Genomic DNA, 23,837 nt, shown 5'->3' on the forward strand with positions numbered 1-23,837 from the left:
ACTTCGTTTATTTTCGTTTTCTTGTAAACCCAATCTTGCCAAATTTCAGCTTGAACTTGAAACAAGCCACTTGAAATGGGAAAGGTGGTGTAATTTTACACTTTAAAGTAATGTAGCTAAGGTTCAAATTATTTTAAACAGGGGGTCTGGGGTTTACAGTATAACCATCATTTTCAATTACGGTCCTCAACAAATTGTAACTGTACAAGGCAAACCCCGTGTCGTATAGGATCAGATCTGGTTTTGATATTTTTTCTAAGAACAAAGAGGCTTAAAGAATTAAAACAAAAACATTGACTCACATAGGCCAACTGATACCAAAAAAGCAAGAGAAATACAAAAAGACTTAGTCCCTATACTAATTTATGTGTTACGCAACCACGAAAAAATACTTAGGGTAAAGTGTTTCAAGAATCTTCTCATAATGTTATATCCAATACATAACTGTCCGACATGGAAATAAAAGATGTATTTCACGGCTTCAATCAAATGAAAACGTGTTTATTGCCTGGTCTAAGTAAACTTCAATTTTCATGTGCATTATTGACAGTCAGACCGTACATTGCGTCTATTGTTGATGGGTGGAAGGATTGGTGGGTCTTTATTCGTCTAGGACACTGAAGGATCCCTGTATTGTTACATATGTTATGGATCTCTGTATTGTTACGGAGGTGAAGGATCACTGTATTGTTACAGATGTTATGGATCTCTATATTGTTACACAGGTTAAGGATCACTGTATTGTTACAGATGTTAAGGATCTCTATATTGTTACACAGGTTAAGGATCCCTGTATTGTTACAGATGTTAAGGATCTCTATATTGTTACGGGGGTGAAGGATCCCTGTATTGTTACAGATGTTATGGATCTCTATATTGTTTTTATATTGTTACACAGGTTAAGGATCACTGTATTGTTACAGATGTTATGGATCTCTATATTGTTACGGGGGTGAAGGATCCCTGTATTGTTACAGATGTTATGGATCTCTATATTGTTACACAGGTTAAGGATCACTGTATTGTTACAGATGTTATGGATCTCTATATTGTTACACAGGTTAAGGATCATTGTATTGTTACAGCGGTTAGGGATCTATGTATTGTTACAGAGGTGAAGAATCCCTGTTTTGTTACAGAGGTGAATGATCTCTGCATTGTTACAAAGGTTAAGGATCTCTGTATTGTTACAGATGTTACTGAAGGATCTCTGTATTGTCACAGAGGTTTAAGATCTCTGTATTGTCACAGAGGTTTAGGATCCCTGTATTGTTACAGAGGTGGAGGATCTCTGTATTGTTACAGAGGTGGAGGATCTCTGTATTGTTACAGAGGTTTAGGAACCCTGTATTGTTACAGCGGTTAGGATATCTGTATTGTTACAGAGGTAAAGGATCTTTGTATTGTCACAGAGGTTTAGGATCTCTGTATTGTCACAAAGGTTTAGGATCCCTGTATTGTTACAGGTTAGGATCTCTGTATTGTTACAGAGGTAAAGGATCCCTGTATTGTTACAGAGGTGAAGGATCTCTGTATTGTTACAGCGGTGAAGGATCCCTGTATTGTTTCAGAGGTAAAGGATCTCTGTTTATTACAGAGGTGAAGGATCTCTGTATTGTTGCAGAGGTAAAGGATCTCTGTATGGTAACATATGTTAAGGATCCCTGTATTGTTACAGAGGTTGGGATCTCTGTATTGTTACAGAGGTGGAGGATCTCTGTTTGTTACAGAGGTGAATGATCTCTGTATTGTTACAGAGGTGAAGGATCTCTGTATTGTTACAGAGGTGAAGGATCTCTGTATTGTTACAGAGGTGAAGGATCCCTGTATTGTTACAGAGGTGAAGGATCCCTGTATTGTTTCAGAGGTAAAGGATCTCTGTATTGTCACAAAGGTTTAGGATCCCTGTATTGTTACAGGTTAGGATCTCTGTATTGTTACAGAGGTAAAGGATCCCTGTATTGTTACAGAGGTGAAGGATCTCTGTATTGTTACAGCGGTGAAGGATCCCTGTATTGTTTCAGAGGTAAAGGATCTCTGTTTATTACAGAGGTGAAGGATCTCTGTATTGTTGCAGAGGTAAAGGATCTCTGTATTGTAACATATGTTAAGGATCCCTGTATTGTTACAGAGGTTGGGATCTCTGTATTGTTACAGAGGTGGAGGATCTCTGTTTGTTACAGAGGTGAATGATCTCTGTATTGTTACAGAGGTGAATGATCCCTGTATTGTTACAGAGGTGAAGGATCTCTGTATTGTTACAGAGGTGAAGGATCCCTGTATTGTTACAGCGGTTAAGAATATCTGTATTGTTACAGAGGTTAAGGATCTCTGTATTGTTACAGAGGTAAAGGATCCCTGTATTGTTACAAAGGTGAATGATCCCTGTATTGTTACAGAGGTGAAGGATCTCTGTATTGTTACAGAGGTAAAGGATCCCTGTATTGTTACAAAGGTGAATGATCCCTGTATTGTTACAGAGGTGAAGGATCTCTGTATTGTTACAGAGGTGAAGGGTCTCTGTATTGTTACAAAGGTTAAGGATCTCTGCCAGTGTTTTGTAACAGATGTTACTGGCATAGGTAATCGAACCTTCACCACTGTATAAACAGTGACAACTTTTAGTTTCCATCGAGTCTTGAACGCATGTATCGACACACGCAGTTTGTGGTTGGTTTGAAAAGTACACAGATAATTTAATCTGCCCATAAGATTTTATTTTGGAGAGGCGGTGTTGTTTCTTTCCATTTTGAAGTAATCTCAAAGGAAATAGTAACATTTAATGGTACAAATCGGTTGTAATAAAAAGCATATTTATTGAACCGTGATACATTTAATTACAATCTTGTTGCAATGTAACGTCGCAGTTACTATTTAGCACAGTGTATAGGAGCATGCTCGGAGGGGTATTATGGTAGGAACCAAACGTTGTCGAGTTTACTATGAAAAATAAACGTGCAAAAATATTCGTAAGCATGTGCTTTTAGTGTTTATACTACAACCGTTTGTGCGCGAGCAATTGTTTTGCAATCTTCACACAAAAATGAAAATATCTTTTTCCCTATAACAGAACTACCAGATTTTTGGGGGACCATTATAGTTGTTATCTTGGTAGATATAAGGTAAAACTTGTCAAAACATTTTGGTAAATATTTCATACTCTGTAAAGTTATGAGTTGCTGACATATAAACATTCAAGGGGTTTTCCATAAGATAAAGTTTTATTATTTGACACATAGAACTGGTCTTATATATATATTTTTCCGTCAGTGTCCACAAGCTATGAACAATCCGTCCGGCGATTACCACGTCTGTCTACACGCGGCATCTATCTACAAGCGGATCTGTTCAAGTCGCTCTGATCTCTGGCCAATTTCCGCAGATTTGTATTCTCCTTCTGTCTTTGTAAATTGAGCAGATATAAGATGCATTAAAAACAAAAACAAACGGCTTAAAGATCCTGAAATAGCGCAGAAATTCTTTCTGGAAATGAGAGAACAGACGATCGGGAGCCGCGCTGTCATCACGTGTTTCTTCCCGCGGAAATGTCAGCGGTCATCCCTAGCGGAATATAGAGACGTCACTAGAGAGGAGAAAAGATATCATTTTCCCCTCAAAGACATGCAGATAAAAAAAACTTGTTTTGACAAAAATTTGTCAATACTAAAAATACAAGATTTTTAAAATAAAAAAGTTAATATGTAATAAAACTGAAAATTGTTATATTTTTCCAAAACACCCACTTTTATATTTCATAAAGTCAGTATTTAGATTGTCAATTCGAGGTCGGAAATTGTTTGCCAAATGCCTGGGTGAAGTCTGCATTCAAAATCGAGCAGACTGCAAACATGTAAATTAACACCGATATAGACGCAACTCCCGAAGCTATTCGTGACCTGTTTAGATAACTGACAGACATGCATGGGCTAACAGTTAATTAAAATAATTCCAATCTTTGGAACATGGAAATCGATATTCAATTTGATATATTCTGAACCTGATTTGATTCCTTGTTGTTATCTCTTATGGTCGCCATCTCTGTAAATCACAGAGAGAGTGTCCTTGAAAGCTTTACTAGTATTGAATTATCTTAATCTTTGGATGTTTAGGATCAATCCTTTGATTATCATGATCCTAGGAGTATGAGTCCTTGGATTATATGCATCATTGGGTAATCTTAATCCTTGGATATTCAGAATCAATCCTTGGAATATTAAGATTCTAGAAGAATGAGCCCTTGAATTATCAACATTCTTGGGTCAATATAATACCCGAAACAAATTCATTTCTTTCTCTAAGAATATCAAAAATAACGGTTAGGAATTGGGTATGTTTTAGTTCAAGCAAAACGATACACAAAATGGTAAGCTAAAGGTGGTAGGGATTGTCGATTATAGTTGAAGTAGAATGGACAAAACCCTCCAAAACAAACCAGCACTGGTGCGCAACGATGGGTGGCGAGAGACACTACGAACCTCCTACGCGGGTGAAAATACATCATAAGCAAATTACAACTGGGCTTTTTATTCAAGATTTTAACATGCAGGGAATTACATGTATATAAATACAAAATTCCCGATCGGTTTCAAAGTCATAACTTATAGATCCAAAGCTGGCGTTCTGACCAATATAGCTACGCTGTTAGAAAAAATAGTGCAAAGAAAAATATTTAATAAGTAACGGGGTATAAAGTCATGTTTATTCGAGAAAGTTTGTTGCAATATGGAGATATGTCTCCATAGTCCATCATTTTCGATTTTAACAATATAGAGTTGCCACATTACGTGCCTAAGAAATTTTTGTATGATGAAAATTGAATGTTAATTGAGCAGAAACTTAGTTGACGAAGTCAATTTACACAACTTTAGAGGCAGGTAAGGTAACATGATTAGCAATGAGGAGTGGACAGCAAGGCTTTTGTCCAATCAGGTGGGGTGAGGTTGGATGTGACACAAATGCCAGTTTAAAGTCTACATTATTGCACCGTTTGTGTTTGAGTTTGAGAGGGGGTGTGCATCGTATACTAGTATATCATTTTATTTTTAAAAAAAATATTTTTTTCTTTGATACATTGTTTTGGCTTTATTCTGAAAGACTTTGTTGTCAAATTAAAACTACATAATTTATCAAAGGTGACAAAACACCAATAATATTCTCTGAAAATACTGTAGAAATCAAGCAGGAAATCAACATAACTTTCAAAGCAGAGATTAGCACAAGATCAAAGTAAAATCTGACCACAGCCATGAATAATTCTTTTCATTAAATCAATTTTAATTAAAATCTAAGAATAAATATTGACAACATAACTCTTTAATGTTTAAAGCATTGTTTCAGAAGAGTGGAGACAGAGTGAAGTCTTGGTGATGGTAATAATTTAGCTGCATTGACAGTTATGATGGTGGAGATATTGACGGATATTGTTCGCCTCTGTCACGGTGGGCGTCTCATGATATCAATATATGGATCTCCTTTATCTCTCACATCTTCTTTTATTCACTAACTAATCATAGACTTAGAACATTCTATCGATAAATCACTCTCCTCTCACTGATGATTTATCCCGCACCAAATCACAAATCTGCTGCTAGAGAGACGGCCTGCTCACTGGATTTATAAATTGTAGTACAAGACACCGACAAGCCTTCTTAACTTTGATTCTCTAAGTCTACAAGCTTCAGGGCTTCTTTTAAACTCATCTTCTTTGATCTGTGCTTCTTTATGTACTGCAAGAAAACAAAAACAACAGATGACACGAGGTATGGGTGCAGACATGTACAGCTATAAACATGGAGCGCCGACATCGTCAGACATCGTCAGGCGGGTCTGTTACGTCACAATCATGTTTGTTACTGACTCATGCAGAACAATCTCCAAGTACTGGTAATGTGAGGGACGTCTAAGCTAGTGAATACACTCCAAGTTTGTTACATAAATAATGCATTGCTTTTTATAGTGGTCCTTGAAGACATTTTTGCAACTCTCTTTGAGCCTTTCTAATATCAATATTTTCATTTCAACTTTGAATGATTCATTTAAAAATAATTATATGACGACACAACATACTAAAGGATGGTATCCCTAATGGCTGTAAGCGTCCCTTTTATACAATGAATTATAGAAAACCTACCAAGACTTTGATAATTTGAAATAAGAGTGAATAAAAATAACACATCCTAATCAGTGCTGATAGCTTGGGTTGTTTTTTATTGTGATGATTGACACATTGTCAATGATTTGTACGCCCTGTAACAGTGAGTTTCAATGAATCAAAATTTTTAAAAATGGGTTGACCCTGGCAATTCCAAAATTTATTTTTTGGCGAATTTACTAGGGGCATTATTTCACATGATCCTTTGCAAAGTTTTGGGTTTTTTTTTTTTTTGAGGTTATCTAAATTAGTGGTTCAGAGGCAGTGACTTTGAGGGTATGCACCTTTTTAGTGTCCTGTAGAGTTGTGTAGCGATATTTGTGGTCCAAGGAACTTGACATAGATTGATACAGGGATTGCTGAGAGTGGAGGAAACTTTTGGTCAGCTCCAGCTGCTGTTTGAGCATGTCGTGTAGGGCCAACATACAGGGACTGTAGGATGTCAGAGCTGAAAATACAGAAACATAAACATGATACAAAACACTGTAATGTTTGAGCCTGTTGTGTAGAGCCAGCATACAGGGACTGTAGGATGTCAGAGATGAAAATACAAAAACATGGTCAACAAAACTAGACAAAGGGGCAAAAATCTTGGTGGATCTTATTCTTATGCAGTGATATCAACAGCATTCAGAATAATGAGTCCTAGAACTGTATTCCCTGTTAAATGCATAAAACATAAAAAAAACATTGTATACAAGCTGATATATTTATTCTTTATTACACCCACCATTGAGTGAGTCTGGGCTGATAACGTAGGAGGCTATGGAGGCAGGATCCATGAAGCCCGGGCTGTAGTTGAATCTGTAGGTCAGGCCTGGCTCCTCAGTCTGTAGTCCTACCTCTGTGGTCCTCGTGGTCCTCCTCTTGTCTTCCGTGCCCCTCCTCTTGTCCTCCCAGGCTGTTTTTGTTGGCTTATGTCTGTCCAAGAGAAACAGAAACATGTGTACCAGAACATTGTATCCTCTAGTGGAATTCTATCATATATATCACATAAGTTTTAGTCCAATCAATCTCATTTCATTACAGAAACTAGGGTTTTTATGACAGGAAATTTTTTAAACACTATTAACATTTCAGTCTTTTATAAATCATGGATTTTTTTTTAAAAGATACATTATCCTGGTTTGGAATTGAAACCAAATTCATATCATGTCTAAGACAATGTAATAATTACAGGATATCTGATGGTTTGCAATGGTATATGATTTTTATCCAACTGGTTCTGTGTTTTCTATCCCAGAGCCTTCGGTAGGAGATAGAAAACACAAATTGAGTGGGATAAAAATCATTTATCACCACAAATCATGTGAGATAATTTTTATACAGGTTTTACTACAGTTTTGATAAACTTTGATCTTTTCCATAAACATCAAAGTTATGAGCCACACATTACATGTACCATGAAATGTCAATAATTTTATGCATGGAAAAAAGTTCCAAGCTACACAAACATTTAATTTTAGAACATATTCTTACCAATTGACGAAAGAAAATTGATAAAACAACACTAAATGATTCACATTTAAAACTAGATTTTTCAACTGTATTATCAAGTTATTTTTTAATCTATGTCAATCATTGACTTGAAGCTATGACTACCTATGTAATGTTCAATTGTGACATCATGATGTGTTAAAAGACAGGGCAATATTAACAATTTATTACACAAGTGATATCCACCTCATATTGAGCTAAAATGTGATGAAGAAACTGTAATGAAATACAATTTGTCATTTTCTGGATTTCTCTGCATTAAAGTACATATACCAATCAATGCAATTGTACTAAGTTTTCAAAAAGGAATGCTGTCAAATTTGTTCATTTAAAACTGACCTAGATTAATCAATTAGAAGTAAATAGGAGTTTTAGAAAGAGTTGGGGAGATCATACCGTTCAACTACTTCAGATTCATCAGTCTCTGTGACAGTCCCCGACTCCTCGGTGATTTCCGACTCGCTCTGGAAAGTCTCTGTGTATTCCTCAACATCAGTGTTCCGAGAGGAAGCTCGACTCAGCCTCTTATGGGATTCGCCGATGCGCTCAGAAATAGTATCATCAAAGTCATCGGAATAAGACCTATGCACAGTACTAACCTCTTGAGTCTTAATTTCTGACTCAAGAACAGAGTGAAATGAAGTTGTTTTCTTTTTAGGAGGACCAATCTCCTCGGGAATGTCCTCTGATTCTGTTCTCACTTCCTCACTGGCCACACTAGGAGGATGGTCATCTGACACACCTCCTAACAGGTCCTCAACGGTCTGAAGTCCGAAAAACAAGTCCTCCTTCTCCGAGGACTTCTGCTTTCTGGGTGTAGATTTTTGTGGTTTGAATGGACTCTTGTTGTTTTTCTTAGCTTTAGATTTTGAGGTGTCTTTTCGTTTACTTTTAGAGCTATCCTTTGTCTTGGAATCTGACTTTACTATGGCTGGCTCTAATGCATCAATATCCATCAAATTAACTGAAAGCAAAATACCAATCTTGTAACTTTGCATTTCATATATATAAGCAGCTCTGAAATTAAATGTATTATAATAAAAAAAGTTTTCAAATAAGAAAACTTACATCTGAAGGCATCGTCTGAGCTTTCATCGTACTTGTCACTCTCTAAAACATCAGACTCAATGGATGAGGATCTTGAGTGAGGTGAGCGGTGAAGCTTGGGTGATCGTCTTCTCAGGGGGACAGGAGAGGGAGACCTTGGGGGGCCAGCAGTGTGGGATCTGAAGGGGCCAGGGGAAGGAGATCTGAAGGGGCCAGGGGAGGGGGATCTGGCTGGGGGAGGTTTTGTATCTGGCGAGGGGGAGCGAGGTATCGTGGGGGAGGGGGTTCTTCTTCCTTTCTACAACAAATGAAAGTGTACACTCAAACATCTGAAAATAACACAATATCTTTCTAATATATAAAAAATACTATTTAACAAGAAATTCTTGAGAAATTTTTTTAGAATCTGAAAATACATGTAAAATATTTTTGATTTAAACAAATAACAAAAAAAAAAATTGATTTGTTTCACCAAATGGAGTTTTAACTACATATGTACCTTCTGTTTCCCTTCTACCTTCTGTTTCCCTTTTCCTCCTGGAAAACTCTCAGAAGAATCTAAGCCTGCCACAAACTCTGCCAGGCTCTCTTCGCCAGAGGACAGGACAATGTCAGCAGACAATCCAGTCAGCACAGCTATAAAACAAAGCACACAGCTTTAAAACAAAGCACATAGCTATAAAACAAAGCACATAGCTATAAAAACAAAGCACACAGCTATAAAACAAAGCACATAGCTATAAAACAATGTCAGCAGACAATCCAGTCAGCACAACTATAAAACAAAGCACATAGCTATAAAACAAAGCACATAGCTATAAAAACAAAGCACATAGCTATAAAAACAAAGCACATAACTATAAAACAAAGCACATAGCTATAAAATAATGTCAGCAGACAATCCAGTCAGCACAGCTATAAAACAAAGCACATAGCTTTAAAACAAAGCACATAGCTATAAAACAAAGCACATAGCTATAAAAACAAAGCACATAGCTATAAAACAAATCACATAGCTATAAAATAATGTCAGCAGACAATCCAGTCAGCACAGCTATAAAACAAAGCACATAGCTATAAAACAAAGCACATAGCTATAAAACAAAGCACACAGCTATAAAACAAAGCACATAGCTATAAAACAATGTCAGCAGACAATCCAGTCAGCACAGCTGTAAAACAAAGCACATAGCTATAAAACAAAACACATAGCTATAAAACAAAGCACACAGCTAAAAAACAAAGCACATAGCTATAAAACAATATCAGCAGACAATCCGGTCAGCATAGCTACAAAACAAAGTTCACTGTCATAAAACCCACAGAGCTATAAAATAGCATACAATTATAAAACAAAACATACCTAATCAAAAAGCCCACAGTTATCAATTAAAATCTATGAAACAAAGCACATAGTATAAATACAGCACACAACTATTAAACTGCACACAACGATTAAACAATGCACACAACTATAAACAAAGAACAAATATCAAACCATGCACACAGCTAAAAAACAAAGCACTCAGCTTTAAAACACGCAGTGTAGCACATACAGTGTAGCTTAAAACTTGAAGAAATTGAAAAAAAATATCCCTCAGACAATCTCACAACAAAACTCGGGGAAAAAATATATATAAAATGAATAAGCTTATTAATTACAATAATACTTATAATTTCAATTTTTCTAACTTGATGTAACCACTCATTACACACTATCATTATATGTAAACCTTTTTACGTAATGAATCGGACAATACATTAACACCATTAACTTACCTCTCTTATCCCTTGATTTCCTGGTCGGTGTTGGGCTCCGCCTCCCGTGTGCCTCCTGTAGGGGGGAGGGACTCCGTCTTTGCTCTGGTTGTGGAGAAGGACTTCTCTTTCTTTGGGGCTCAGGAGCTGCTGTTTTCTTCTTCATAAACTTGGACCCATCTCTACCGATCCTAACACTATCTGAATCGGCAGATCCAGGTCTCTCTCTTGACTTTGGCCTTTCCCCTGACCTTGGCCTTTCCCCTGACCTTGGCCTTTCTCCTGACCTAGGCCTTTCTCCTGACCTAGGCCTTTCCCCTGACCTTGACCTTTCACTGTTCATTCCAAGAGAAGACCCGGGCCTTGGCGTATGCAGGCTTTCACTACTGTCTGTCTCTAAAGTGAAGACTTTCCTTGTTTCTGCTGACCGCTTGGCAAATTTATTACTAAGAAGTGATGCTTTACTGAGAGCAGAGGAAGTCTGTGCAGATTCCCTGGGTTTGTTGGTGCGTGCCATGTCCCCAGACACAGTAGGTACAGGACTGGCATTTGACAGCTGTGGCTTCTTGAGGTATTTTGCTGTAGGTTGAGATGTTTCTGTTTGCTTTTTTTTCAAAAACTTGTTCCCAGAGGTTATCAGCGGCCGTTTCTTGGTAAGTGAGGAGCTGGTCTGGGTGTGAGTGTCAATATCACTGGAGATGGAGATGTCGCCATCCTCAAAGTTTACTGTCTTCTTCTGCTGACTGGTTGTTGTCTTTTTTGTCAGTGACTTGATGTAGGCCTGAAAAATACACAATGTAATGTGACAGTTTGTATGTTGTATCTTCAATGCATTAATTATCATTATTCTGTCGTATTTCATTTTCATTCATAGCATCGAAAAATCTGCATACATTTCTAAAATAACTGAAGGCACTGATGAGGTTTTAATACACTGTAGCTTATTTGAAATGTACCTTAATTTTATTGATCCTTGTTTATGTTAAAAGTTACACATACTGGCTTCTTTATGTTTCAATGGATTACTGAAGCACATTACTCAAGCAGTGTTTAATTTTTTGCATTTAAAGTAGAAAGCCACTTCTGCTTAATCAATCACCACTTCAATTCTAATGCAATTGTATATAAACTGTATTTTCGAAAAATGCATTCAGAAAATCGCTAAATAAAACTTACACTAACTTGTTGAAAATGAATTTCCCCAAAGAATCATACGTGATAAAAATAATATCTTTACAGCACTTCAATTTGTCAATCATCATAATATGACAGGAGTTTTCCTTACATTGATATCGTCCTCCTCCTCATTGCCCTTGGAGACTTTCTCCCCTCTCAGTTGGGACTGGGCCTTCTGAAGAAGGGCACTGGTTGACCCTCTCTTGATCATCTCGTCACCTGAATGTGAAAAGGTCCAGTACAATTTCTTGATTTAGATATTAATTAAATAAGCTAATAAGCTATATAGCTTTATTTTGCTATTCAGTAAAAAACAAAGTATACAGTAAAAGATGCCTATAACAAAGTGCCAGGGACAGGCAATTTTGCTTCATTATAAGCGTAATTCGCTATATACGTCAAGTTTACATGTAATAAAGTCACTGGGATTGAAAATTAACTTTGCTGTAAGCGTCAATTCATTAGAATTGTTTGCTATCACCATGTTTTACCGTAGCTTGAGGTTGAGCTATTTTGTCATGCATTTGAAATTTTTTCAGAATGTATAATAAATCGACCTTCATTGCATTGATAACTTCACCTTTGAAGTTTGAACTATTCTGTAAACAGTGCATGTAAAATTTACTCATCAAATTGTGTCTCCTTCAGAGACTTTGTACTAGTGTTGGGGCAATTAATTCATGACCACATTAGCTGCTACTTCTTGAATGAAATGTTAAAGCCAGTATAGGCCTAAAAAAAAAGTTGTGTGTTTCGGGTAACCCGACCTAACCTACAAAAATGGCCCGATCCTAACATTTTTAGATGTCTGATTTTATCCGATTGTGAATTTTATCTTATTTCCAATAAAAAATACGTTATTAAATATGAAACAAACAATCATTCTTAGGATTCATACAAAAAAAATATGATAAAATAAAAAAAAATCCCTACCTACCTAACCTAATTTTTTCATCAGTGTTACCCTAAACACACCATTATTTTTTTTAGGCCTTATATGAAAAACAAGGTATTTGATTGGTATAGTCTTTCCCAAGATATTTATGCAGCACATTTTATTTTAATTATTCAATATTTATAAATACACCATGGTTCAAACTATCTTCATCAGATAGTATGAAAAATCACATGATTTCTTCTTACTTTAATAATTCAGCACAATGTGAAGAATTCATTCAAGTATCCACACCCCAATGCACATAAGGTGGTGGCCAGTCAACAAAACAATAGATAGAGATTTTTTGTTTAAAATTGTTCAAAAGTTGCAATGTTAAATTTGTTTGCCTTTTGAATAGTCCATAGCGCAACTATAAGATCTTACCATTGTTAAAAACTTTTGCGATTTTTTGTCAATTTCTAACAATAAAATTTTTGGTGAAATATGCATATAAATAGTTTTATCATTATGTTTATCAAGCTATTCAGAATACTCCAGAAAGATGTATGGCATAGCTAACATTAAATTATGAGATCATATTGGACCTGTTGATTGCACTCAGATTTCATGTAAACTCTTGATAAAATAAGTCTTACCATACGACCGTTTTACGCTGTTTGTAGATATTCACCCATAAATATATACGGAAACGATTAAACAATGCAAAAAAGACTTATTTAAAAGTCCTGTTACTATGTTCAAACATGTTCTCATTTTCGAGCAAAACGTAAACAAATCCTGATCACACAAGCGCTTTAAAATTATAACTTACAAAACCGACAAGGTAATAATACATCATCCGGAAAGATGACACGCAATAGCCGATTGTACAAAAAATGTGTTTCCTTTAATTGAATAGTTTTATTTCTGTTACCAGATACAATAATAAAACTTGAAGATAATGCATAAAATGACAATGTATTTTTGTTACATACGATTTAGAACCAGGAGTCGGAAGTTTTATGAACTTTTAGTATAGGATTTATGCAGTGGCGGATGAAGGATTTGTTGAAAGGGGACCCGGGGCGGCCAGGGGTCTGGGGACCGCCTTGAGGCCCCCAGTGGGCAAAACCCCCGGAAGCTCCCGGGTTTTGAGGTGTTTTAAGACACTTTCATGGGCTATTCTAGTTAGACTTGACATACATGTATTTTAAGAACGATAAATAACAACAAAAATTGATTTGAAATTCTTTTTCTACACGTCTTATATATTTTTTTTAAATCTTCATAACAAAAGGGGGCCTGGGCCCCCTGGCCCCTCTAAATTCGCCAGTGACATGTATTATTTTTTCAGCTTTATTACTTATAAAACTTCAGAGTTCTGTGATTTGAACTACCTCAAACAGTTCATCAACACACTATTTTCGGCTTTAAAACAGCGAAATTAGAAATGCATTAATTGATGATTGAGGACTGTCGCCTTCAACATCTGAGTAGTCAGCATTTTATGTACCAGGTCTCTCGTAATCTGGCATAAACTGTCATCAAAACTCTAAGGCTGCTCCAATATTTGTTCAGCTAGTAAGCACTCGTACTGGGTGAGATGTAATCCCTTAGAGTTATACACCTCAACTCAACACTTTCTTCACATTTTTCAAGGGGATTTGCCCAGTAGCCCGAAGGTTCATTATTCCGAAGGCCCGACTCGATGTAGTAAATGTGGTGAAGGTTAAAATATCTAAAAGGGTCAGGTTTGATTAATCATTTTCACCTTAACAGAGTTTTGGAGGTTAAGAACACAAAATACTATGTACAGAGAGTACTTTGATATGAATTTTTATTTCTATATAGATATGTTAGATTATTCTCGTAATTTTCGTATACCTGTATTCATGTATGATAATTTTTTTCCTGGTATTCAGATTTCTGCATCTTCATTTGACTTTTAATTGTTCTCATGCATGTTATTTCCAGAACAGGAATAATATATTTTCGAACTGGAGTTTTTCAAATAGGAATAACAAGTTATATAATTGCTTTTAAAACATATGTCCAAAGAATAAGAGTGATGCTGCATGCAATTCGCCGATAACAAAGATGTAGTCATCGAAAAGGCATCTCCTGTCTTGAAATAAGGTTTAAAAAATTATATCTTATACCTCTCTCTCTCTCTCAAATCAAAATTAGAAACTCTTCTACGTTTATTGTATTATCTATTTATAAGCACGTCAAATATTTCATAATATAGATTTTCAATAGAAATAACAAAAAAGGTTAAATGATGGAAAATTTCGCACGCCATATTTGAAGTACCTATTTCCAAAGAGCAAAACAAAATCATATTGAAACAAAACCTAGTGGACTTATTCAATGAGTTTGTGTCTGTCACTTGGTGTTTATTTAGCTCCCACAAAAGAAGGAGGTATAGGAGGTCACAATCCTTTATATAAATCGCTTAGATATAAAAATTAAGTAAGGGTCGGTAATTTTTTATTTAAAAGTTCGTTGTAAAAAATTTTAATTTATGATATAAACCGGAAATGCGCAAACATTATGACATACAGACAAACGAACGGACATAGCTATAAATTTCTATTCCCCATTTAGAGTAAAACCGGGGGACAATATACAACACGGAAACAAATCTGCATGAACTCAAGTCGAATAAGTAACTGATAAATAAAATTAAAATAAAGTGAAAAATAAACGAATAAAAATGTACAAATATTTTGAAGGGGAAAATAAACATTGTATTTTGGAAGTAACATGGGAATTTGTGTAACTTCAAGTAGAAAATACAGATTTTAAGGGGGGGGGGGGGTTAAAACGTAGTTCTACATGCATGTACTTTAAGACTCGTTAGTTTTTGGAATAGAATTTTTTAAATTTTATCTTAAAAATAGTGGGTTCTGTTTTGTTCTCTTTTCCGTTTTAATTTTGGGTTATTGTGCTTTAAAATTACACACATAAAATAATAGCCTCATTTCGGCAAAAATCAGCATTACGTAGTATAATTAGTTTGATTTCAACTCGTCCACCGACAATGATTATAAAACAGGGGCGAAAAATTTCCCCTTATGCAGTATAAGGAAACACAATGCACCAATGAGTGGTGTTTACTATTAGGTTCTGGTAAAGAACAAACGACAAGTTTGGTTTCTACATATTTTTTTAATTTCTCAATTTTAGGCGATGGACAAAAATATGCTAATATTATTCTTTTTTTCATTTTTAATATTCTAGCTTGTTTATGTCTGTATGTTCATGCAGAGTGCAGTCGACCACACTTAGTATGCATTGGCATCACATTTGAATTATTACTTCCTTCATGAGCCACTAATGCCCCACTAACACATAAACACACTTTTGTATATATCAACGGAAAACATTATTTTGAACACCGGTAATACAAGGCAGACCTATTTTAAACAGCTGCATTCTGTCATCAGAAGTAATGTTGGGTCACGCACTGAATTAATCAAAAACAAAACAAGCACATCCTACAAAATTCTTACACGTCACACATAAAACCGACCAAAGCTAGAACGCAACCATCTTCAAGACCGAGGGGGGTCGTGACGACACTTTCGTGGGCGGCGGGTTGCCGTGATACCCATTACGTCATATTAATATTAATTAAGGCTGCTCCGTCGGTCTTGGTCTTTTAATGACCACTATTTGTTTATTGGTGTATATGTTAATTAAGCCCTGGTCACGTATACGGTCGCTGGGGTGGATGGATAGGGACCGGATAAGGTCGGCGTGGACAGCCAGGACGTTCTCTTCTATCCCCAGGTGGTTCTCTCCCCTCACGATACGGAACGCTCCCTTCTCGCCCCACTTCGTCCCCCAACTGTTTAAACAGATCTACAATGCCACAAGTTACTTAAAATTAATCATACGTATGGTTGACACTTTAAATAAAGGGTAACATGTCTAAATACCACGTATTTCATTTTTCCACAGTCGGTTTCTTACCCAGTATTTTCTCTTTTTGCCCTTTTTATTGGTTTTTTCACCCCATCTGCAATGCATGGAATAAATCTAATAAAATGTTAACGACAACTGCATACTGACAATTTGTACAACACGAGCTATCCTCAAGTACCATATTGCTGAGCTCACAAGTCTTAAGAAATGTTAAAAATGATTGTACCTTGATAAAGTTCGTGTAATTGTAAACTCTTTTAAGTTTACAAATATTTTTCTGAAGAGACTTTCCATATATTTTTTAAATCAAAAAGACTTGTGCCCAGCGATTTTAAAAATATTTATGATCATTTTTTTATTAAAAAAGTATAATTAATATGAAACTATTACCATGTAAAACAAGCATAAGACTGGCCTTGTTTAGTTAATATAAAATTATGAGCTATGTATCTCGCTTTGAAGTCAACAACTGTCATTCTTATTTGCCTCTTAACATTATGAAACCGTGTACTTAAGATATTAATGAAAGAATAAAATCATCAATAAATTTTCTAATTGATAACCTAAAGGTGCTACAACTGCAAATTTGATTTTCATTACCATACATGTAAGCCAATAAATTCCCATCATAATTCCATTTTAATGGATATTTCAAATTAGAATTCCAATTTAAACCAACGAATAATTTATGTCCAGTAGTTTCAGATGCTGCCTCGTCCAATCGCATGTCTTTAAAACATGCAATTATTGATTCAAGCAAATGAAAATACTTCATACAAAAGATGAACGAAAACTCTGTAAAATTTGAGACAGACACGGAGATGTGTCCTCTCCCATTCCGCCATTTTGTATTAACTGACGACCTGAGATTTGTACCCACCCAATTATTCTGACCGACAGCCTGCTCTCTCCCAGGTCCGCTCCTGTGTGTCTGTACACGCCGGACCGGTACATGAAAAAGTCCGAGGACACCCGAAAAGTGGCTTCAAAATGTTAAAAAGTTGTTGAATATAAGGACATGATTAGTCGATAGTACTATTATTGTTACGTAAAGTATTTTAAGTCAAAAAAGTAAAGCTAGATAAATAATTTATTTGTGTTAAATGTTGCCCTACAAGACATTTGTTTGCATTCCTTCTTCATTGGTCATGAATTTGAGTATATCGAGGTTAGCTGCACCTTAACAGGTTGAATTAGATTGATTGCAGAGTAGGACCGGATGATAAAAAACAAACCTTGTACCGGGCCGTTCCGGTAGATCTCGGCTTTAATGTCTTCTTCCTAGTAAAAAAAATCTTTTTCTATAAGAATCAACAAACACATTGTCTCTCAAAACATATATCAACTACTTTTTAAAAAACTTGCGACACACAACAGCATAACTTATACACAGAAGCGTGTCTTTAACAATTAATATTTTAATGTAAACTGTCCATGCAAATAAAAGTAATTTAAGCTTATTTTAAAAACGTTTTTCGTCGTGTGATGTAAAGTTTAATATAATGTGTATCCGCCCACCAATTAGTGGTCTGTGCAATGAAATCGTGAAGTATCTGTGAATTCCTACTGAGCGTGACTTGTACTCACGTCTTGCCTGACTCTGTAGGGGGGCGTGACGTATAGGACTATCTTGGCCGTGCTGGAGTTGGCATTGGGACACGTGGTCTCCCCGTCCAGACATTCACCGTCAGAGGCAGTGTAAGGGTAGCACTCCTCCGTTATTATCCTGAAAACAGAAAATAAACAATCACAATCAACAACTTAATCTGATGGTCGTAAATAAAGCCACGCTAATCACTGTAAGGCCTATAAGTTTACCCCCTCCTCTTGACAAACCACCACGCCTTCTCCGTAGACCCTCCCCGACAGCCTCTCTGACCCCGCCCTGTATTACAGGACACTAGGTGCTGAGGCGACAGCTGATTGGTCAGTAGTCCCTCAGACTCTATCGCTAGCCTGTCCGCCGCCACATCTGAAATTGAAACGTAAATTGCTTGTTTATTTATCATGAAATTGTAAGAACTTATTATGCAATTATATCTATTAAAAAGATAGATTTATGGTCAGAATTTCGTAAATAAAAGGAACATATAGCTGTATAAAATTTGAGATAAGAATTTATGACATTATCCTTCATAACAATAGATTGTTTAAACTACTGAGAGCATATTCGAATTAAAAACTGCATTAATTTAATTTAATTAATTTAAAATTTAATCCGATCGATGAAAAATCTTTACAGTGTTATTATTCGTCATGAATTTCAATCCATAATTCGGGTACGTTTGGATGCTGACTTTCCTTTGAATTATAAGTTTACAGTTACCCCAGGGCCCTTGGGCCGCCCCGGAAGTTGGAGATTTACCTACTGTCGAGAAAGCCCAGGATGACGCGCAGTTCTTCTGGTCTCGGACCGGATGTATCCACGACGTCCAGTTTATCCTGGCATCGAAGTGAATCGGAAGCTGATCCCGTGAGTAGCTATGGAGCGAGGACATGTTCTTTGCTCTGCTCTCTGTCTCTATCCCGACATGTTCGTTGATTCCTTGTGTAAACGTCAAATTCCAGAAACGAGTGTAGTTCGCAGTTTGCCATCTGTAACAAACGTTCGGGATGCACTGAATATAAACAACCCACTGGAAAAGTACTTTAAATGTGTACAAGGAACAAATAGAGTAAACAAAGACTGAAATTAAGATATCATTCTGAGTGAAAATAGGTCTCTCTCTCTCTCTCTCTCTCTCTCTCTCTCTCTCTCTCTCTCTCTCTCTCTCTCTCTCTCTCTCTCTCTCTCTCTCTCTCTCTCTCTCTCTCTCTCTCTCTCTCTCTCCTTACCCAAAGACCTCAGCACTTTGATTTAACCGATCCGAGTCAATCAAACAAGTGTTTTTCGAACACATCCAATCGTAGCGGCCGGGCTGTACCAATTTACATGTACTGTTTATGGAAGAAAAAAATACATATAAATAATAAGATATTTTTGTTTAATTTAAAGACGAAATATGAAGAAAATAAAACGTATGATTTCATATTAATTTTGTTTACACTGACACTGAAAGATGATTACAGACTTAAAAATCAAATTTTAAGGTGTAAGGCAAAGATTCCTTGTAACAGTAACCATGGCTATAAAGTGTCAGCTTCTTGTCTACTGCCATGCTTAGTTACTTTAAAATTTCATTTGAAAATAAAACTCCACGTCGTTTCGATCATAAATAGGTCTACAGTCTTGTATACTCCTAACTCGACACTGGGGGGGGGGGGGGGGGGGGGGGCAGAATGGTTGGCCGACGGAAGGAATCAAGAACATAAGCATCTCTATAACTCTTCCTGATAAATCTTTGCATATTCAAAAGACATTCCGGCGGGCGTTACATTTATAATCTGCGAACTTCTGTTAGATATCTACCCTGTGTTAACAGGTAAATAAATCACTCTTAATGGACAGTAAATTCTTGCAACAGCTGAGGACCATCATCCGTCGACTGCTATCACCCTTCTCTGTTCAAAACGCGCCTCTATCAATAGCAACGATATTGCTCGATCACATTGTACTACCCTTTGAAGAAAACTTTTTACTACAGTCTTGTGCTTTTCCGGATTCCATCTGTATGTTTTGACGGTCTATCAGCTTTTGTGTACTGACATCTGGTGAGCTGCGTGTATCCCCGACCTTGTGACAGTTTCCAAGGTCACCTTCCACCGCACGCGCTACTTACCTATATATTCGACGGAGACATGCATTCACTGACCCAGTGCGATTTCTAATGTTTTACTTATGTTTTGCAATCAGGATTTATGCAAAATAGTAGACCACAACATGAGTAATTTCTGTTTGACTAAATCTGTGCGACATGCAGGTCGGTAACAGTGATGGTACGGTGAATACATTGCTGCAAGGTTTAATTTGAATTCCAACCCTTCAAGATCCAAAAAATATATGTTCTTGTCTCCCTCTCTTGTCTTTTTTATAAAACATTTTCAAGAAGAATGAAAACCATGAATGAACAACAGGTTCCTACCGTAAACCAGTTTGTTTACATCATTATAAAATGCGATGTAACTAATTAAATCAAAATTCTCTCTCATTAATCTTTCTTAACAAGAATTCAAAGAATGACAAAATATCTTATTTACAATTATATAAGAAATATCTAGCTTAAATAGAAGCTTTACAATTTATATCTAAATACTTCCAGGTTGCTCAGAAATCACAGACCAGTAAGTATCATAACCTGGAGATTGCACGCGTCGGATGTCCTACAGTACGCCGTTACCGGATGTCCTACAGTACACCGTTACCGGATGTCCTACAGTACACCGTTACCGGATGTCCTACAGTATGCCGTTACCGGATGTCCTACAGTGCACCGTAACCGGATGTCCTACAGTACACCGTTACCGGATGTCCTACAGTACATCGTTACCGGATGTCCTACAGTGCACCGTAACCGGATGTCCTACAGTACACCGTAACCGGATGTCCTACAGTACACCGTAACCGGATGTCCTACAGTACACCGTAACCGGATGTCCTACAGTACACCGTTACCGGTAGATGAAATTCCTTATTTCCTCGGCCCTAGTTTGTATTTTGAATTATCTCAGATGACCACTTACGGCATTTTCTACCAGGGATGATTGTGTTTGCTGGGGGAGGGTCTAGTACCTGTTTTTCGGTAATTTTAACGTCAATTTAATAGGTTTGAATTTTCCAAGGGGAGTGACGGTCCCGACACCCCCTTTCCCCGATCCCCTCTCCGCGCGTGAGTGTATTGCAAGTAACAGACAGACAGACAAACAGAGTTGTTGATGTCAACATCTTACCACACGTTGCAGTTCTCTCGTAGAGTTTCTCCAGGCTTGTACTCATGGTCATTAAACCTGCAACCAGCTACAACCGAAAAGGAAGAGTGAGAAACGGACAGAGCGTTAGTGAAATAAGGGTATACATGTAGGTATTCCACTCTCTGTAGTGGGTATTGAAGGGCTTTTACTTATAGTTACCGAAAACCTCAGTCATAAAGTGATTATCGTCGTCACAAATAAAACCCATTTACCGGAGTACTCGATTTATGACACCTATACAACCCCAGACTACTTTATACTGTACCTAATACTAGTACAACCAAAACGTACCATTAACCTACAATTTGTAATTTGCTTTTAAAGACATAAATCAATGCGTCCAAGATGACCAAATGAATATTTAACCTAGATACAATTCAGAATAAACTGTTTACTGTTTCATAAAAATATGAACGTAAGGAAACACAACGTTCACACAATGCATTGCAATGAGCAATGAGTGCAATCTAGGATAGGAAACTAGGATTGGAATAAACTGACATTTGTTTATATAAAATGAAAATCTGTTTTTACTCCAGTCTTGTCTAAAGAAAAAGGAACGGGGAATTATACAAACAGGAGATGATTGGAAATAAAATAGCTAGACTCTGATCTATTTGATTGCTTTTTGTACAACATAGAGAATCAGCAAAAACAGAATAAATCATGTAAATCCAAGAGTTTTGATTTTTTTTTTTGACGAAATGAAACATTAAGAATATACCTTTGGTGACAGGTGCGATTCCCATACACGTGACGTCATAGTCTGGACAGCAATCCTCGGCGGTCCTGGTGCAGAACGAGTCACAGTAACACAGAGACCCGAGGACCTCCACAGAGCACTTGTCGTCTCTCCCCGTGCAGCACTGAGGCTGTCCCCTAGAGGCACAATAGGGCCCGGGGGCCAGGTCAGCTCCCCACTCAGCGGATCGCCGGTACCTCCCCCCGCTGCAGAAGGGAAACACCGACCACAGAAGTAACGAGGGAAGGAGCGCTAGCATCCCAGTGGTAGTCTCTCTTCTGGTTTCTTCTGTCAGCGAGTTTTGATGAGGAGAATTCTCGTCCGAGTTTTCCTGTAAGTTTTAATGAGAAGTATCCCCCCACTTTTCCTATAAGTTTTGATGAGAAGTTCCGCCCGAGTTTCGCGTGAGCTTCTCCTTTTTCCTCTGACAGAAATTTGGTGGGAATATTTTTCTTGTAATTCTATTGTCACATATAAGGAATTAATGCATTTCCTCGTCACTGAGGTTTGGTGGAAGGTCCCGGCCAAGGTTATCCACCGTCGCTTAACATGTGTGAAAGTTTTCCGTCATTGAGGACCGGAGTCTCTGCTCTGTTTCTCCGTCACCGAGTTCTAGGGAAAGTTCCTCTTGTTTTGCTTTGACGGGAGGTCCCGCGCGAGTTTTCGTGTGGCTGAGGTCTTGTTGGAAGTACCTGATCTATTTCCGATCCCCGTCTCTGAGTGAAGCAAATCTTCACTCTTGCGACTTATCTATCTCTTAAGCCATTAACACTCCGTTTCCTCTAGATTATCATTCGATATTGTGGAGGGGTATTCATTCAGTCAACACTGTCGGCTGTATAGCCCTAAACACCTTATCTCGGAAACAAACACACAGACAGAGGGATCAGGCGGCGCTAAACGCCAGGTCTGGGTCACCCAACACCTTCACCATTCACCGACGGCTCACAGCCAGGCTCTAAAAGACTTAGATTACTCCATAACGAGCAGCTTTTAATTTCTTATACGGCTAATATTTACCTAGATTGAATTACCTGTAACTCGAATTCAAATCCTTTTAGGCAATTATAGACTTATGAAGGAGAAAGACATTCGACAAATAGGTTCCCTATTTTTAAGTCTATTGGTTTGCTCTTACTAGAATTTGAAGCTTAAATTATACAAGATTTTTCTACATTCTGTGCAAACGATTTAAATGATCTTCTGTCCATTCATTTGAAATTTGTTACTCTTAGACACAAGAAGATGGAAATAGCGAGAAGGTACAAGAAATTTTATGATTTTGAAAAACGATGGGAAAAGAAGAGTGTGTCGGAGTAAGACAGCAACAAATGAATATTAAATTTATATTCATAATGCGGGCTTGCTATACTATAGGTCACCCTTTCCGGAATAATCTTATTTCCTTATTTCAATGATTCAACGCATGAATTTTTAAGGGGGGTCCCTACTCAGCATTTTTTTTTTGGTTAACCTGATGTTTTTCCCTTGGAATTACTAGTGTGACACCTCATGTAATTACAAAAATTAAGAAAACCTATCTGAACTTTTTACTTCTCTTACCAGAATATCCACAATATGTATACCCTCTTTGCTAGCCAATTTCCATTTACACATATTTTTAAAACAAGTAGCTTTTTTTAACTGAAATTCTGTTTTGGGACAGTGGTAAAAAATATTGTGAAATTAGACTTAAAGAAAATTAAGAGATACGACGCAGTGTTTAAGATAAAATTAAAAAGTTCGTTTTTTCAGTTAGCTGCGATTCTCCTTTTAATATTCAGCCATACAGTTGTGTTTTTATTTCAATT

At 36.9% G+C, this 23,837-nt stretch overlaps 2 protein-coding genes across 3 annotated transcripts; both read right to left on the bottom strand.

Annotated features, from left to right (window-relative positions):
- Nucleotides 1-5,253: 5,253 nt before the first annotated feature.
- Nucleotides 5,254-13,321, bottom strand: LOC105320629 (uncharacterized protein C19orf44). Of its 2 annotated transcripts, none has more exons than XM_011418631.4 (9): nucleotides 13,163-13,321; nucleotides 11,739-11,848; nucleotides 10,475-11,234; nucleotides 9,195-9,331; nucleotides 8,717-8,993; nucleotides 8,045-8,612; nucleotides 6,882-7,072; nucleotides 6,436-6,599; nucleotides 5,254-5,726 (listed from the first exon to the last, which is right to left on the bottom strand). In XM_011418631.4, exons 2-9 carry the CDS (start codon nucleotides 11,838-11,840, stop codon nucleotides 5,649-5,651), a joined length of 2,277 nt encoding a protein of 758 aa, XP_011416933.3. In that variant the 5' UTR covers nucleotides 11,841-11,848; nucleotides 13,163-13,321; the 3' UTR covers nucleotides 5,254-5,648. The 2 variants fall into 2 exon arrangements, with proteins under 2 accessions (XP_011416933.3, XP_065921854.1); XM_066065782.1 differs by lacking the exon at nucleotides 13,163-13,321 and adding an exon at nucleotides 12,773-12,896.
- Nucleotides 13,322-15,248: 1,927 nt separating this feature from the next.
- LOC105320630 (tubulointerstitial nephritis antigen-like) lies at nucleotides 15,249-23,512 on the bottom strand. The gene is made up of 10 exons (XM_011418633.4): nucleotides 22,009-23,512; nucleotides 21,264-21,330; nucleotides 19,272-19,373; nucleotides 18,802-19,031; nucleotides 18,255-18,408; nucleotides 18,024-18,162; nucleotides 17,672-17,717; nucleotides 17,317-17,419; nucleotides 16,485-16,530; nucleotides 15,249-16,373 (listed from the first exon to the last, which is right to left on the bottom strand). The coding sequence occupies exons 1-10, from the start codon at nucleotides 22,283-22,285 to the stop codon at nucleotides 16,143-16,145; spliced, it is 1,395 nt and encodes a 464-aa protein (XP_011416935.3). The 5' UTR covers nucleotides 22,286-23,512; the 3' UTR covers nucleotides 15,249-16,142.
- Nucleotides 23,513-23,837: the final 325 nt, after the last annotated feature.

Source organism: Magallana gigas, chromosome 7, assembly GCF_963853765.1.
Source record: "Magallana gigas chromosome 7, xbMagGiga1.1, whole genome shotgun sequence".
In the NCBI taxonomy this organism is placed as follows: Eukaryota; Metazoa; Mollusca; class Bivalvia; order Ostreida; family Ostreidae; genus Magallana; species Magallana gigas.

Coding starts and splice junctions, on each gene's coding strand:
- LOC105320630 (XM_011418633.4), bottom strand. CDS start 22,285: ATGCTAGCGCTCCTTCCCTCGTTACTTCTGTGGTCGGTGTTTCCCTTC. Junction 18,409..18,801: donor CTGGGCTTTCTCGACAGTAG/GTAAATCTCCAA, acceptor TTTCAATTTCAG/ATGTGGCGGCGGACAGGCTA. Junction 18,163..18,254: donor TGGTTTGTCAAGAGGAGGGG/GTAAACTTATAG, acceptor TTCTGTTTTCAG/GATAATAACGGAGGAGTGCT.
- LOC105320629 (XM_011418631.4), bottom strand. CDS start 11,840: ATGATCAAGAGAGGGTCAACCAGTGCCCTTCTTCAGAAGGCCCAGTCC. Junction 6,600..6,881: donor CAGCCCAGACTCACTCAATG/GTGGGTGTAATA, acceptor CTGTATTTTCAG/CTCTGACATCCTACAGTCCC. Junction 5,727..6,435: donor CTCTACAGGACACTAAAAAG/GTGCATACCCTC, acceptor GTTTTCTTGCAG/TACATAAAGAAGCACAGATC.